This window comes from Zeus faber (genome assembly GCF_960531495.2).
Source record: "Zeus faber genome assembly, chromosome: 12".
Classification (NCBI taxonomy): domain Eukaryota; kingdom Metazoa; phylum Chordata; class Actinopteri; order Zeiformes; family Zeidae; genus Zeus; species Zeus faber.
Window position 1 is genome coordinate 15124809 of NC_137196.1, and position 16758 is coordinate 15141566.

Genomic DNA, 16758 nt, shown 5'->3' on the forward strand with positions numbered 1-16758 from the left:
TCGTACTTATTCATACAACTAATAATCTAGGCTCTTTTTTTTTTTAATCTAATAGTGTTGCACATGGTAGTTAGAGGACGAATGAAAGGGCCAATTCATGACAAAGCACACACTATGTGCAGAGCACACTAAGTAGGTTTAATGAAGAAAAAGGGAGCGAGAGAAATGCTCAGAGGCACACACCAATCTCTCTCCTAATGAAATTAATTTCATTTAGAACAGTAATTCAAGACTGCAAGCCAGCTCCTGTGCAGCCAGAGTAGATAAATAACTGAAACAGTTTTTTTGACTTTGACTTGACTTTGCCTTTTTTTTTTTTCCCCCGGTAAATCATTGACAAAAAGCAACTTTCTGACATGTTGGAGTGCTGTATCTGTCATTCTTGCTCGAAGAATGCTACTCAGCTGTAACAATAATTTGCATAAACACTGTAACGCTGCGTCGTGTTTCAACATTTTGCAACTCATTAAACAAAACGGGGGCCATGTTAACCTTCGTCATAAACGGGGCAATGTCTACAAGTCGGCTTCCATCTCAGTTACAGAGTGACAGATAAAAACCAACATAGCAGCCTGTGAATGCAAATTACTATTGCTGCAGTTTAATTTAGGACTTTATAAGACAGAGCGCAATCCAGTCCGTAACAGTTGAAATGACCTCCACCACCACTCGGCCTGCAGGATTAACGATGCATTGAAATAAAATTGTCCGGGACAGAGAAGTTGTCGCTTGTAAGCTCTGTAAATTAGTTATCAGGTATTGTGGACAAAATTTAGAGGGAATTAAAAACAAATCTGAACATGAGGGAGACAGAAATCGATTTAGAGAGAGAAATGTTTGTCTGTGCTCCTGCGTTGTGTTGCTGTACTTTAACGGAAAATGTATTCATGCACAAATAGTGGCTTGAAAACACTAAGTTCGCTCAACAAAATAGAGACATTGTGCTTGTTTTGGGATGCATCTGTACTGTATTTACAATCTGCCAAGTGTCATGAAGTTCAATTAAATTAGTTTACCTCAGTTTACAGAATCATCCATCACTGCTGTTTGCATTATTGTACAATTTATTGGCCTTATTTTATTTATTTATTTATTTTTTTAATTCGGAGATGTACACTGAGGAGCAAACTAAAGTAATGACTTCCAAAAATATAAATATTTAAATCCAGTGGAAATAAGGAAATCCAGTGTAAATCTTATGTTGATTTTTCAATCGATCTTGATAATTTTCACGATAAAATCTTCCACGTTAACGATAAAAAAATTATGAGATTTATTTTCAATTGTTTTTGTTTTTTTTATCAGTTTTCTTCTACCTACAATGACACAACGCGAACCGCCGATCGTACAGCAGAGAAACAACCATGTGACACAAACAGCCAATCGTCTGACCAGTGTTGAGGTTCAGGTGTGCTGGGGCTTCCTCCACTCTCTCCCCGGCTGTGGTGCTCTCCAGCCGGGCAGTGTGCAGCAGGGATGAGGCCCCCCGGAGCTGATGGGGTGGGTCTTCCTCAAACACCAACTTGAACTTGCCCTCCTCCCAGCCCAAACCTGCCGCAGCCCCCATCGCCGCAAAAGGGGAACGATAAAAAAAATAATCTACGATAAAAAAAATAATCGACGATATTTTGCGACATCTGGTCCAACACGGTCAGAGAGAATCCCTCGGTCGACTCTAAACGCCCCCCACGTAAAATCTCAGATCGCAGATTCTGCAGCTTTTCAGACTGCTTTCAGACGACAATGATAATTATGTCATATATTTAAATGTATATAGAATAATAGACATTATATTTATATATTAATTATTTTATTCATCTCTTTTTTGTTTACATATTTCTTCTTTTATTTATTTTGTGTTTAACACAACTATGAGAATACACTTAAAACTGTAAATTGAACATTATTATTATTATTATTTTTAAATAAATATGTCATAATAATAATAATGTTCAATTGTGATGTTATTATGTAAATATCGACATCGATCAATATAAAAAAACATGTGATAACATTTTTGGCCATATTATCCAGCCCTAATCTGGCTTTAACTGTCAATTTAAAAGAGTTGTCATTTACGTTCCAAAGTCTTGGATTCAATGATGCTTCTTTCAACAAGGGGAATGTCTTCACTCCCTCCTCATCAACATCTTGAACAAAGGTTTCATGACACCCATGAGGACGGCTTATTTGCGATCATTATTTGCGGCCATTACTTATTTGCTGACTGAAATATGGTTGTCATAGTAAGCCTTGCCCTCTGCACATCACCTAGCTGATGCTTTGTTCATTAAATGCATGTTTGAAGTTGGAAATGCAAACAGACTGCACATCTGACACAGTAGCCTTCAATGCTAATTGTGACTAATTCAGTTTAATGTACTTCAATCATGTTCTGAAGTTGTTTATTTTAGGTTATTATTCATTGAATGTTTTACCACAATGATCCAAATGCAATCACAATAAAGGGATTTTCGTCATTAGGGTAAGTAAAGGTTATTGTGTTATAGCTGTATCTGACTAGTAATGATGATGATTTCAGACTGTTAGTCCACTGTTAGTCTAACCAGTTAAACAAAAAATTCAGATGTGTCTTGATGAGTTTGCCTTCTTATAAAAGCTAGTCCAGCACGGAGCTTGCTTTGTCTGACATAACTCAAAGAACTGGATTTCTTCGTCCCCGGTGCTATCTCATCAAAATAAATGGCTATGACTAAATCCTCATTGACAAAAGTATTTTATAACGTTGTCAGCCAAGAGTGAAAATAACTTATTTTCTGTCCCATAGAAATACTACAAATACAATCCGAGCATTACCAGTCCAAACTTACTGCCTTAAAGATCAACCAAAAAATCAGACGATTACTGGGCAATACTGTCGGTTGTCAAATGAATGGGCCGCTCATGTTTCTTTGTGAAAATTTTTAAATCTTTAATGGCTCTATATGTTCAATAGCCCTTAGGGGTGTGCATTTCTCCTTATAAGACGATCCAATAAGTATCTAGATACATGGGCTACGATACGATTGAGAGACGATCAATTTTAATACGGAACGATTCGGTGCGATTCGATGCGGTACGATGCAATTTGATACAGTTCTTAACTTAACTTCTTCATTTGTTTTATGTAGACATTCATTTTCCATTGGAAAATAAAATTTGACAATTCTATAAAAGTGGCATTGCTTAACTTCAAATAGATATTTCATAAAAGACCAGGGAGTCCCAAGTATTTGATACTTTATGGCATTTCGATATAATAACATCTAATACATTGTGATGTATCATGTATGTATGTATCATGGTTTTTGGCCCACGGTAATGGTACAGTATCTTTATATATAAAAAATAAATAAATAAAATATTTATACACACACACACACACACACACACACACACACACACACACACACACACACACACACACACACACACACACACACACACACACACACACACACACACACACACACACACACACAGTGTGATTTTAGGTTAAAAGATGTAAAAAATGTTTTTATAGTAGTCTGCCATAAATAACTAGTGTAACGCTCTGTGTGTATGACTGTGAGGGGAGGGGGGAAACGGGGGTTCAACTTCATTGGTGGGGTTGTAAAACTTGGCAAAAAAGAAAACAACAGCTCATCAGCGAGACTCCGTGCTCTTCGTTCCGACAAAATAGACGTTCAAAAGAACCGGAACGTTCGTGAACGACTCTAGTGTGAGTGGAAGCGAGAGAGAGAGCGTGTGAAGAGAAGTTTGGAATAAAAAGGGACGTGGCCATCCCAGGTTGTTATTTTCCGACTGGACACCTCAACCCCGGGGCAGTTGTAAATGTTTGTTCTTTGCATTTAAAACGGATCTTGATGAATAAGAAAATCTGACAGCAGCTCTAGTTCTCTGGCACAATGTAAACTCATATAAAACGCATGTAAACTGATTGCTCTCTTTACAAAAACATTTCTTTGTAGTTTTATCTTGTGCTTCGGTGCAAAACGCTTGTCTAGTCGTGCACAGTTGTAAAAAAATAAAATAAAATTCTCGCGCAAAGATAGAGAAATGATGCACAGACGTTGTAGCCAGTGGGGCTCAAACAGTGGATTTAAAGAGAAACACGTACCTATGGCACGCCGCGCCAAAACCAATGGACTTCTATCGTGATATCATAATACCGCAGTTCATGTTTGTGTATTGAACCGTAGGGTGCGTACTGAAGAGTTCGAAAATATACCGTATACCATTGCAACCCTCATTGGGAGAGAGAGAGAGAACGCAAAGGGAGAAGTGCTCGGTTGTTGGTTTAACACTGTAGGTTAAAGCCAAAACAGTAGCCTGGAACGTAATAAACGTCGGGGGCAAATTCACAAAGAACGGATTGTGGCTGCTTATAGCACCATAAATTCACGCATCAATCATGCCCGCTATCTGCGTCGTCTTAACGTTCGATTCACAAAATATATTGCGCTAAAGATAAGCCAGCTCAAAAGAAGGCTAGAAAGTTTTGGGTCGGGGTACCCCCATTTGTTATTTTTAGGGTTATGTGCATTGACTATAAAACATTTAAATAATAAATCTATAATTAAACTTACTCTTCCCACACAGTTAATTTATCACATGTACAAAATGTGTATATATTTACATTTTTACTTAAGAAATGCTACTCCTCACTGAAGCTTAATATTATAATGTAGAAATGATGACAATTGATTTAATATGTTTTGCTCTACAAAGTTCCGGGCCGCGGCACAGAAAAGGCTGCGGCCTTCAGAGCTGTCCATGGTCCTGAGGTTCGATGCCATCTGTGGTTCAATACCAGTTTTGACAACTTTATCGCTATCCCCTATAATATATCAACCAATATCTTTTGAGTTCTATAAGAATTGCGGAACCGTTTTGTCAATGTTTGTAACGCCTTATGTGTACAATAAATCATTCAGTTTCAACAGGTTGCTTTTGGAGTGCGTTTTGAAAACCACCATGGACTGCTGCCCGTTCCACTACCAACAGATGCCGTGACAGTAGTAATAATAATTATAATATCAAAACATAATTTACAGATCACTGGAAAGTCTGGGCCTGACACCCCTTATAAATGTGTTTCAGTTGTACCAGCTCTCTGCAGACGATCGCGCAGAGCTGCCATTTTTTTGCCTTTTTTTTTTGGTCTCGCGCAATTACCACCAGCTCTCAGCAGACAGTAATAGTGTCACTCTAACAGCATGTGACAATTAGTGCCAGTCTTTGTGAATTGGACGCTTTTTGCAACAAGACTCATTTGCATGGAAAAGGGGCTTTATTTTGCACCAAATACATGCATAAAAGCTAATTTAAATAGGCACAAATAGCACCGGCGCACTGAGATGCTATTTGCGTGGCAGCGCAGTTATCGGTGCATTCCACCGTTTGCAGGTGCTTTGTGAATTAGATGCTTTTTTTTCGGTTATTTGCGCCGGTTTAGCAACCGCAAAAGCCATGTATTCGCTTTGAGAATTTGCCCCTCAGTGTGCAATAACAACCGCGTGGCTTCTTCCGACGTCTACAACGTTACAATATCATAATCAGTCGAAGCTCTGAATGGTACGTTGGGGTGCAGCACAGGGTTCAGGGTGAACAGGGATTTAGAGAAAGATTTCTATTTATTTCGTTTCTTACTTGTATGGAAAATGAAAAATGTAAACCTATTTAGAGAATTGGAGGGGAGTTTTTCCCCTCCCTTTCTCCTCCAGACAGCGCTGCGCTGTACACGCTGCGCCGGTTCCGTTCCAGTTTTCCGGTGTTATTTTGGATTCATTTATTTTCATTAGTTTCTACTTGTATGAACGGAACTTTCTAAACGCAACTTAGGGGACTGTCTCGATCTGCCTTGGATCAGGACAGTTGATTGGGTAATAGAGAGGGAGCGGCCTCCAGTCCACTGTAGGTCCCGTTCCCTGTGTCTCCAAACAAAACATATAATGAATATTTTGAAAGTAAAATGACTTCTAACTTTAGATCAGTGAGTCTTCCGCAGCAGAATAGTTTATACAAAAATATAATTAGCAGCAAATCCTTAGTCAATCGATTTGTAACTTTAGATTCAGGCCATCAACCGGTTCATGGTACATTTTGATCGATCCAGGGGTTTGCGTATCGATGTAGTCGCATCTATCATTAAAACTGGTGTTCGATTTGTATCGGTGAATCGTTACACCCTTAATAGCCCTACTGTATATACTGTATTTACTGTGTGACGAAGGCAACAGGACACATAAACATTATTCCATCTGTAAAACACTCTGTATACACATTATTTTGTTTCTGACAATGGCTGCTTATGCTTTAAGTTTTATATTCCAAGCTCCGAGCTTCACTTTGGTTGCCACTTTACTATTCTGCCCATGATCTTCTTCTCCTCCATCTTGAATCTAACATAATGCCCATCAACTCTCAGAGGGGTACAAAATTATCCAATTTGGTGAAGCATCTCGTTTTTTTTCCTCCTCTGTACTTTAAGATATTTCTTAACCAGATAGTAGTCACAGCCACTGCTAGCCAATAGAACACATATACTGTATACTCAATAAAATGCAATGCTTTTGTATTTGCTCCCATTTAGCATGAGTTGAAGTAAAGAATCCAGGATTTATTTATAGGCTCACAAAGCACTTATTTCTTTCAAATTTGGCATGGCGCAGTAATGTCCACTAGAGCTGTTGCCATCGGTCTATTTCTCTACAATAAGCCACCTCCAACGCTGTTTCAGCGATTTGGCAATACTTCCATGGTGCATACTCACCAGACACCCATTGAGATTTTGGATGCTCTGTATTGGCACATATGAGCGACAGCGTGTTCAACTCCCCACCAATATCCAACAACTTCCCACAGCTGTAGTAGACAAGTCGGACAACATACCACAGACCACATCAACAACCTGATCAACTCTATGCCAAGGAGATCTGTTGCGTGCGGCAAATAGTGGTCACACCAGATACTCATGTGGGAATTCTGTTCCAACCCACCCACCAGCAAAAGAATATCTGTGTCCCCAGACCTATTCAAATCGATTGATAAAAGCCTAATGAATTTATTTCAGTTGTCTGATTTCCATTTATTATTTTTTTTAACATAAAATCTTTGAAATGTGGCACGGTGGCGCAGTGCATTGCACTGCTGCCTCACAGCAAGAAGGTCCTGGGTTCGATTCCCACCTGGGGCGCTGTTGGCACCGTGCTCCGGTGGGTTATCTCCCAAATAGGAGCCTTTCTGTGTGGAGTTTGCATGTTCTCCCCGTGCTCACATGGGGTTTCCTCCACCTCACGTCAGTAAGGACCCCCACCAAAAACATGCACCCATCATTGTCTGACCAGCAATGGACATTTATCACCTGGTCCCCGGGCGCGTCCACGTACGCTGCCCACTGCTCCTGGCTGTGCCCCCGGAGGAAGGACAAGCCAGGATGGGTCAAAAGCAGAGAATCCATTTCACCGGCCACCATCAAAGCATGTGCATGTGTGTGCAAGCATGTGTTATAGTGTGGTGTGTTGCGTGATGAATAAAGACTGTTTCTTCTTTCTTCTTCTTCTTGAAATGGTAAAGCATTCATATTTTTGTTCAGTCTATGTTAAATTAAACATGGCTATGAATTGAATTAACACTGACTCTGTGTCTTGTTTGTGTGAGCTGCTAGCACAGATCTATATGCCACAGCATGCCAGTCAAGCCTGTCACAACCACAGTCATTATTCACCCCCCTCCACCCCCGCCCCACGGCACTTGCTTGCATCGAGATTATAAGATGAAAGCCAATTCACATCTTAAAGACTTCAGCAACGTGTTCCTGGCGAATTCTGATTTTACACTCTGCGACAACCAGAAACAAAAACCCAAAGGGACTTTTCAGTGCCTATCAAGATTAAAAAAAAAAATTAAATAAAAAAAAAAAAAAGGTGCATTACTGCTGTACTATCAGATTAGGATAATCAACCTCTTCGTCACTGACAGTCTATATTTGAGTGAGGAAGACAGTTTTGGGACAAAGCTGCACATGTACTCTTCCAGAGCCAATGCAAGTAAGTGACTTATTTGGATGAAAGTGTTCATGTCGGGACCATAGTGATCCATTTTAAAGCCAATTAAGCAACATTCCTAAAATCCACAAGTGAAATTAAATGATTTGAGACAGATTTGTGTTCCAATTACGGTGACGTTGTGCTATTATTAGAGCTCTAAATTAAAATTCTGGTTAATCCTACAATGATCTCAAAAACCTTTGAATTCAAGGTTACTGCTACTACTACTGGGTAATCAGACGGCTAATGATCATATTAATATCTTGAGGGATCCTTAAACCTACTCCACCCCACTACCCCACTGAGCATCTTTTCAGCAGACCTATTCTACAGCGGGTTGCCAACCATTAATTTAATATTCTTTTAAGCTAAAGCATAGTTCTGAGAATCAAGCAGATAATTATGGATCACCCATAGATGAGATCTGACTTTTTTTTCCTGGCAGATGTATGTAATCGAAGTCAGGGAAAGCTGTGCAAAGTCTATTCACAAAGTCTACATTCACAAAAGTCTCACAACAGCATATTGGTAAAAATAAATACTGCATGAGAAGAAAATTGTTTTGTCATTTCCTATTGCATAATGTCACAGTTTAGAAAATAAACTGCAGAGACAAACGGATGGCTCAGGCATTTATATTTTATATTGAATTTTAAATAAATTATATTTGTTCATGTCATTGATCGAACCAATAAAAAAGAAAGTCAAAATTGCAATTGAACTTACAGTTTAATAGAAATGTTATCAACTTTTGAGTGATTCCCAGCTGTTTCCTTACCGTTTTGTTTTCAATCAGTTGTTTCTACCGCCAAAGTGGAAGTTTTGGCAAGCCTGTCAATTCGAAAATAACAATTCCAAATATGGAAGACCATTGCCTTTAATGTGTGATTAACAAGTTCATTATTCAATAAATCAGACTTGAGGACATGGCAACCTGTCAACAACTATGTAGTATGCAAAGCATTTTGTCAACCAACAACTTCGATTTTAAAAACTATTTTATTGGCCATCAGGTGATGATGATACATAGTCTTGTTGATTGCAGTGCATGTGATGCACTGATCCCGTGTCACACAGGCCCAATGCTACCACTGCACAGCACACCAGAAGACATTTTGGGGAGACTTGTGCTTGTGGTTGATGCTAATGGACTGTGTACCTTTTGGTGTAGCGATTATGTTGCTCAGTCGAGGTGTTGAGCAAGTGTTGGAGTGTGCAGCGACAGATGGGTTGGTTTGGGGTTCGGATGGTCGTACCGCCCACCCAGTCAAATGACAGACCAGGTGCCATTCATTTAAAATTATAATCATTTTATGGTATTCCCATAAAAAGATGTATGAAACCATCATCCACAAAAATCGAAATGATTGAAATGAAGACTTATGCTTAGGTCAGACACTGAAGTGAATAAAGGCAACCAATGAGGCCAGCCCAAACTCTTAAACGCATGTGGAAACATGCAAGTACATTGTGTACATCCAATCTCAAACTTATGCCAGACAAAGTTTACTCCAAAATGATGCCTTGTGTATGAATGCCTAGAAAGAAAAAACTTGTGATATATAGACTTCCATCCAGTAGCCACAAGAAATTAAGATCCATTCCAAAAAAATAATAATAATAAAGAATAAAAAAAAGTATTTACATTTATTAATTCAGCAGACTTATATGAGAGGCTAGAAACAATCAAAGCATACATAGACCACTGGGGCAACCAATTAAAGCCTGAGTACCTGTTTCTAAATTCAACCAGATACAATTGTAAGATAGCTGTCAAGAATCAGAATAAAAGTTGTGTTATTAGTCTTAAAAAAAAAATAATAATAAAAAAAAAAAAGGATTCCACTCACACATATTGACCAAACCAGGAAAACAGAAAGAGAAAAAACTGATGCTCCCGCATCTTTTCTCAGCAACATAGAGGCCTTTGCCAGTATCTTACTATACCAATCATTTTCAGCAGTGGCTAATGTCACAATCAATTTCAGCAGTAAATCTCTGTGAGCACTGAGAGCACAAAAAAAATAAAAAAAAATAATAATAAAAAAAACACAAATATGAAATTGTCAAAATAAGAATATTCATAAAATTTAAATAATATTTATTTCTCATTATCAAAACTCAAATACTTAAGCTCCATGTCACCCTGAATGCTAATGCCGCCAGTTCTGACAAGCAGTGGGAAAGTCACAGAACAACAGTAAACTAAGGAAAACACTGAACTTCGATACTTACAGTGCTGAAGTTCACTGGTAAGCAGTCCTCTCCCCGAAACGTGCACTGCAGCAGCATATCACCGATGTCATGGCCCGTGCGGTTGTAGAAATCTGTCATGTTGAACAGCTTGGGCTTGAAGTTCTGGAAGTTGGCCTTATCCTTCAGGGCAGCCAGAACTTCAGGCTCCGCCAAGTGTGGGTTGGCAATTTGGTAATTATTGTTCAGGAGGGCGAGAAGCTCCCCAACATGATAGAGGTCGTTCCTTGTAATTTTGGAGAAACGGAACTCGTTGAGGTTACAGAAGGTTACCGCTGGGAACGTGAGGTTCGTCGCCGCCACCTCGTCCAGTTTGGTGACGTGCGGATACTCAAAGTAGTATGACACCCGGTCCATGCACACCAGCAGCAATAATCCTAGGGAGCCCAAAAAGGAAAGCGTCCATAGAAACCGGCGGAATGTCATGTGCCCATAGGCGAATATGTGGCTCATGCCATGAAGTGTAGATATGTTGGCAAAGGCTTGCAGGTTGGAGGGCCTGACGCTCTCAATGCTCTCCTCCGAGTCCCCCTTCATGGTGGCAAGTAGTGATGATGCTCAATAATGTCTCACCAACAACAACTTCGAGTGAAAGACTTTGCTTAGCAACAGAGTAGCCACCTCGGTGTGGCAAAGCTTCTTTCTTTTTTCTCCCAGGAAGAGTCAATCGTTTCAAGAAAACCGCTATCCTGATGCGGTTGTCGATCCTTGCGACAATTTTCTTTTCATCACAATTCACCTTCCAGAGGCTGTCAAGCTGCTACTGTAGTGCCAGGTCCCTCCTCTCTTTTATTATCTCTGAAGCCTTCTCCCTCACTCCCTGCTCAGCTGTCCTTTGTAGCAGAACCAAACACAATGACAGCTTCAGAAACACCCACTTCTACCAAAAGGCAATGCCCCTGGTTCCCGAGTGCTGTGAAGAGCGACAAACAAAGGAGCCCACGGAGGAAAATAGCATGGGTTTAGAAGAAAGGCGCAGAAATTGAGGACTGCGATGAAAAGGACTAATGTTGGGAGAGAGGGGCTAAGCCTCAGCAGTCAATGGGACCCTTCCTCCTCCAATCAGCAATGCCTCTACATCACTGTGATAATAGGATGCAGGGGGTTTGTGAATGGAGGTAATAAAGAGAGAAATGGCTCACCGGTCCCGCGCTCCCCTTCCTTCCGTGTCCCTCCGGCTCTTCTTTTTTCTTAAAATATGGAAATGAGGAGGTGGGGGGGGGGGTCAAAGACCTCCGACCAACCCACCACCACCACTACGCTTGACAACTGGCTTTCGCAGCTTCCATGGGTTCCACTTCCTTGTTTGCATTGATCCACAATTCATATAAAAGACCACCTCTTGTTGCTTTGCGGCTCCCCGCCCCCCAACAGCCTGCAACAGCAACTCAGGCTGCTGCTGCTGCTGCTGCTGCTGCTGCTGCTGCTTCTCGTCGTCCGGCTGTATTTCTCCTCTACGCGTACGGATTCATATTGTGCCGTCTGGAGCCCTTCACTCTCCTGCTCGCCTCCCCTGTCTCCCCCCACTCCCCCTCTTCAGCTCGCTCCCCGTGCTTTTTAGTAGTCAGGATTCATCCCACTGCTGAGCGGCTCCTTTGCCAGTGTGTCTGTGCTCGCAGTGGAAGTCACTCAATCCCAACACACCAGCTTCCACTGAGGTAGTATTCTCTCATACACTCCAACAGCCTGCACAATTAGTGGGTTTTTTCCATTGTGTTGCATATGGGTGCATATATATGTTTATTACACGCAAAAATAGAATTAAAGATAAATGGCTCCCCTATAATGGATAGATTTCAACTATAAAAGGATATTTTTGCCCTTATAAAAACACAATAAATGAGGAGAACAATGAATAAATATCTTATGTTTTTCTTCCGAGTATTTGAGACTTATGTTTGAACATATTGAAATATAAGATACATTAATAATTTGGACAGAATCGCTTCCAATTCGATAAAATTGGAAAGGTCTTTTCTAGAACTATTCCCCCTGGCTATAAGCTGTGCAAGAGCGGCTAACACTTGACACGTCTGTCTCGGAGCAAACGTAGATGTGTGTGAGATTCGGGCTTGACCGACAGAGGGGTGGTTGTATTTTTATTCGGGTTAAAAGTTCATCACATCACTCTGAGACAAGCCTTTCATTTCTCTAAGAATCAAACAAGATTATCACTCATTGGCCACCCTAGGATGCCTCATTATCATAACAATAGGTGAATTACCAAGGATATGACTGCAACCATGGAGGATTTAATCAATATTCTGTCCTGGTAACTAAGCACAGAGCATAGCAACCATAACCACACTACAGCAGCATGCAATTGAAATAACACTAAAAATACCATTTCATCCATCAACTTCTATGAAAAAATGCAATGTCAAACATACTGTATATTGTCACAGTGGAAATACAATTTTACAAATGCTGAACTGAACAGGATGCCTGGAGTGATAGTTCGCTGCAGTTTTATGTTCATATTTAATACCTTTTCCTGACCAGGCATATTACGAATTCACTTTTTTTTTAAAGGAACGGCAATTTAAAAACTACATTGACACTGTAGTTTCTTGATGAATTTGATGTGTTGATGAAGAAGGAGTGACCGCTGACGCTGACTTGAGTAAAATAATAGGTTAATTACAAAAGAACAGCATCAGACCAGACTTTCCATGGTTCGCCTGGGAGAAAACAGAGCCGGATGTATTCTCTGCCGGATGAAACTCAGGCAGGTGCTTTTATGCTTAACCAGAGACAACGTTGACCATCTGATTCCCCTACATAGGTCACCGTTCACATTTCACCTCCCTTATAGCCGGGACCCCCGACAATGGGCTCTCTCTCTCTCTCTCTCTCTCTCTCTTGAGACCCCTGGCACCATCTGTTAATAATTATCTTATAAAATGGGTACTGTCTTGGGACGCCACACATTTCAAGACACCTCAACTCATTCATGCAGTGAGACAGTACAATGAAACAGACATTAAGACGACGCAGATTTTAAGGCCTGACAATTTCTCTTGTACTATAAAACGCGCAGAATGATTACAACCAGTTGTGTGTTGGAAGCCATGATGAACGATGATAAATGCACTCAGAGCATAATATGGTGATGGATGGTGTTTTGCCATTACAATATGGGACAGACTATGGCAAGGACTTGATGTAGCTCTATTCAAAACATTCCACTTGTGACAATCCAAGTGTCAGTAACAAATTCTTTTCATTCAGCCATCACATCAATTATTGCTAAACATGGCAGTTTGGTTTGGATTGGCCAGCAGTGGTTTAACTCTTCAGGATGCTTTCTGATGAGGAAGATAACTATAACAAGCATTAAGAAACACTAAAAGAGCCTAAAGGGACACACACAGGTTATATTAAAAACCAAGGCTAATCGGACCAGCGTAGCTGAAAAGCAGCAATACAAAGCAAACAGGCCAACTGAAGACCTTTTGGGGTTTTTTTGGCTCATTTCTACAATTACCCCAATCATGTGCACCTGACCTGCTGTACGGACAATAACCTGTCCTGTGTAAAGCAATAAGCCAAAACCGCCATGTTCATTTTCAGTCAAAACTATGGTAACACAGGTTGCTCTAAGAGTGTCTTGCATATTGGAATCTGTATATATTAAAACACATGTCTTCTTAATCCTCATTGACGTACACAGTTGCATCTAATAATGATACCCAAATATTCGGTAGTAGAGCTAGCTTGTCGTTCCCATAGATCTCAAACAAAAACTCTCTTAACATGAGGGTGATGCTGCTTTGTACATTTATTAGGTTCCCTAAATCCAAAGCCAGCCTACCCGGTTACTGCAAAATGGAGTTTGAAAGTGCTAGACTTTTCGACAGTAATTGGCTTTCAAGTGGATGGTAGAATGCACAGCATAATTCAGTGAATATTAATAAGGAGAGGAAACATTTGAGGCACTCTCTTCTAAGCTCAGTCAAAACATTTATTTTTGGTGGTCTTTTAATTTCCCATTTTACATAGCAGCAAAATAGTAATTTCACTGATTTATATGAGATTTGTGAACTCTTTGATATGTTTAACTTTGAATGTCAGGATTTTATGCATTGAGGCTATTTGCTCCAACTTGTCCCCATTGATTCCACATTGGTAACTTTGTAGAAAACAAAAAGGTGCCGCAGAACCAGGCGGATCTTTTTACAATTTAAAATAGGAAGAGAAACATAGCAAAGTAACAGTGAGATACTGTGTTCCCACTGATCGACCAGATATTTTGCTGATAAAAACTGGCATTCCCCCTATCTTAAATCCTACCAATCTCCTGGATATCCCTTGCTGGTTGCTCAGAGATTTTTTTTAATTTCTCTGGAACAGGGATTTTTCAACTACGTGGGAGGCAGAGTGATGCAGATGGAGGCATTTGATTTATTTTAAACATGAAGGATGTGTAACACTCGTAATACTGCATTGGATTAAATGATGAATGACTTGTTAATCCAGGTAAAATCTGCATGGGCACGTGAGAACGCTCTTCCAGCCAAAAATCTAAAATTGTTGTCAGTTAAACACTTGTGTGTTTGAAGCAGTCTAAAGGTTTTGATAATCCAGGCAATGTAGTATTCAATATAAAAGCAATTGTACAATCATTTATACAAGCCACATTTTAGATAAGGCATAGTGGGACATAGTGGCACCCAAATAAGGCCCCGAAATAATTCAGTGAAGGCTAAGATGCATCAAGTAAAGCCAAACCATTTAAGGAATTGATCACTGTGGATCGCTGCTCATTTCTTAACTGTGGTAAAAAGGAGGTGTCTGATGTGCACATCCAGCTCTATTTTCCAGAAATTCCCCCCATGGATTAATAAAGTGTTATTTTATGTTTTAATCAGGTTCGGGATTAGATCTGGATCAGGGGTAGGGGTGCGAAATTTTCATTTATTTTAGTGGTCAACAAGAATTTCAGTCGACTAGTCAACTAGTCGCAATGTCATTGGGTTATGTTTGGCAAATGTTGTTCATAATCCATCCAATGAGTCGTTTTCGCCACATTCCGCCGTGTTTGCTTACACTCACTTCTGTTGTTCGGCTACTTTGCGTTTCAGTTTAATACTTTGGTGCCGAAGTTGCAATCATTGCTGCGTCACACTAGTAGAACCGTGGTAAGAAAGCTTCACCCCACACAACGTACACTCTACTTTGTTCTCAGCTTGGGTAAAAAGCCACACTTCGCTCCGTCTCGCTGCCATCGTTCTCTCGTTTACAAGCACTTTCTCCTACCTTAACTTATAGGTAGTTTCGGTCTCTCTGCTCTGCTTACCAACAGTAGCTGTCCGCTGCCGTTATAACGTGATGCGTGTGGTATACATATACATACATACATAATCATGCCCACTCCTAATCAGGTGTGGGGCGGGGGGGGCGCATGGTACACCGAAGCTCCGATCGTTTAGTGGACGAGCTTGGTTACGAGTATGAGTTTAGTATGAGCAGCCGACTTTTACGTTTAGATCTACACAAATGGGAAATATGCGTTGCTGTCAAAGCAACAGGTCTCAACTCTACATATTCATAAATAATGTGATTCATGTTGTTGATAGCCTTGGCTATGAATCATCAGTCACATAGTGTCTACAGTCAACACAAAGACAAAAAGCTTCATACAAAATACTGCACTGTTCTAAAGAGAATTTCACTTAATGGGGAATATTTTGATTAAGCGACAACAAGAGAGTAGTTTCTATTTTCACTACTTTCATGTACATTTAAATTATGATGTGAAAATAATTAGGAGAAATCCCAAATATATAATAAAAAATAGCCAAATAAAATACAAAAACAGCCAAATTTGGCTATTTTAGTATTTTATTTGGCTATTTATTTGGTATATTTTGCAATTTTAGTCTTTTTTTTTTGGGGGGGGGGGCTATTTAATTGTCTGTACAGCAATGGACCAATCCTTACCACAACAAATTCCTCATACAGTATATGAAAACATACTTGGCCCAGCAAAGAGATTCTGATTCTGAAAAATGGACTGATCACTAAGTCGTCGCAACAGTCACTTAAGAGACTCAAGAGTCAGCAAATCAATACATAAGTACAGTATTGCAGAATGCACAAAATAGTAAATTTGTAGAAGAAAATATTTGAACGTCAGCCAAACTGATTGTATTGAATATAAAAAACGTGATTTTGATGTGACTCTTATCGGATCATTTGCTACAACTAAAATACATCACCTACCATTATGTTGGGGCTTATAAAAGGAAACCTAAACAATGGAGCTTGTTTTGATATGAATGAATGGGCAACAATGTATCGCGGCGTTGCTTGACACAAAAATATAGACCAGCTTCGAATAAATCCTCAGCACCAGCATTGGGATTTGCGATTAAAACAAATCCCTCATGGCGTGATATACAGTTCTTGGATGTATGAGAGGCAGAACGTGGGAGAGGTGTGAACATTTCTC

General features: G+C 39.9%; 1 protein-coding gene across 1 annotated transcript in view; it reads right to left on the reverse strand.

Moving 5' to 3' along the window:
- Positions 1-10841, reverse strand: part of asic1c (acid-sensing (proton-gated) ion channel 1c) — a gene marked incomplete at both ends in the record, with an annotated part of 80966 nt that extends 70125 nt beyond the window's left edge. The window contains one exon of the mRNA XM_080010866.1: positions 10287-10841. Coding sequence (XP_079866992.1) covers positions 10287-10841 — 555 coding nt within the window. The remainder of the gene's footprint in view (positions 1-10286) is intronic.
- Positions 10842-16758: the final 5917 nt, after the last annotated feature.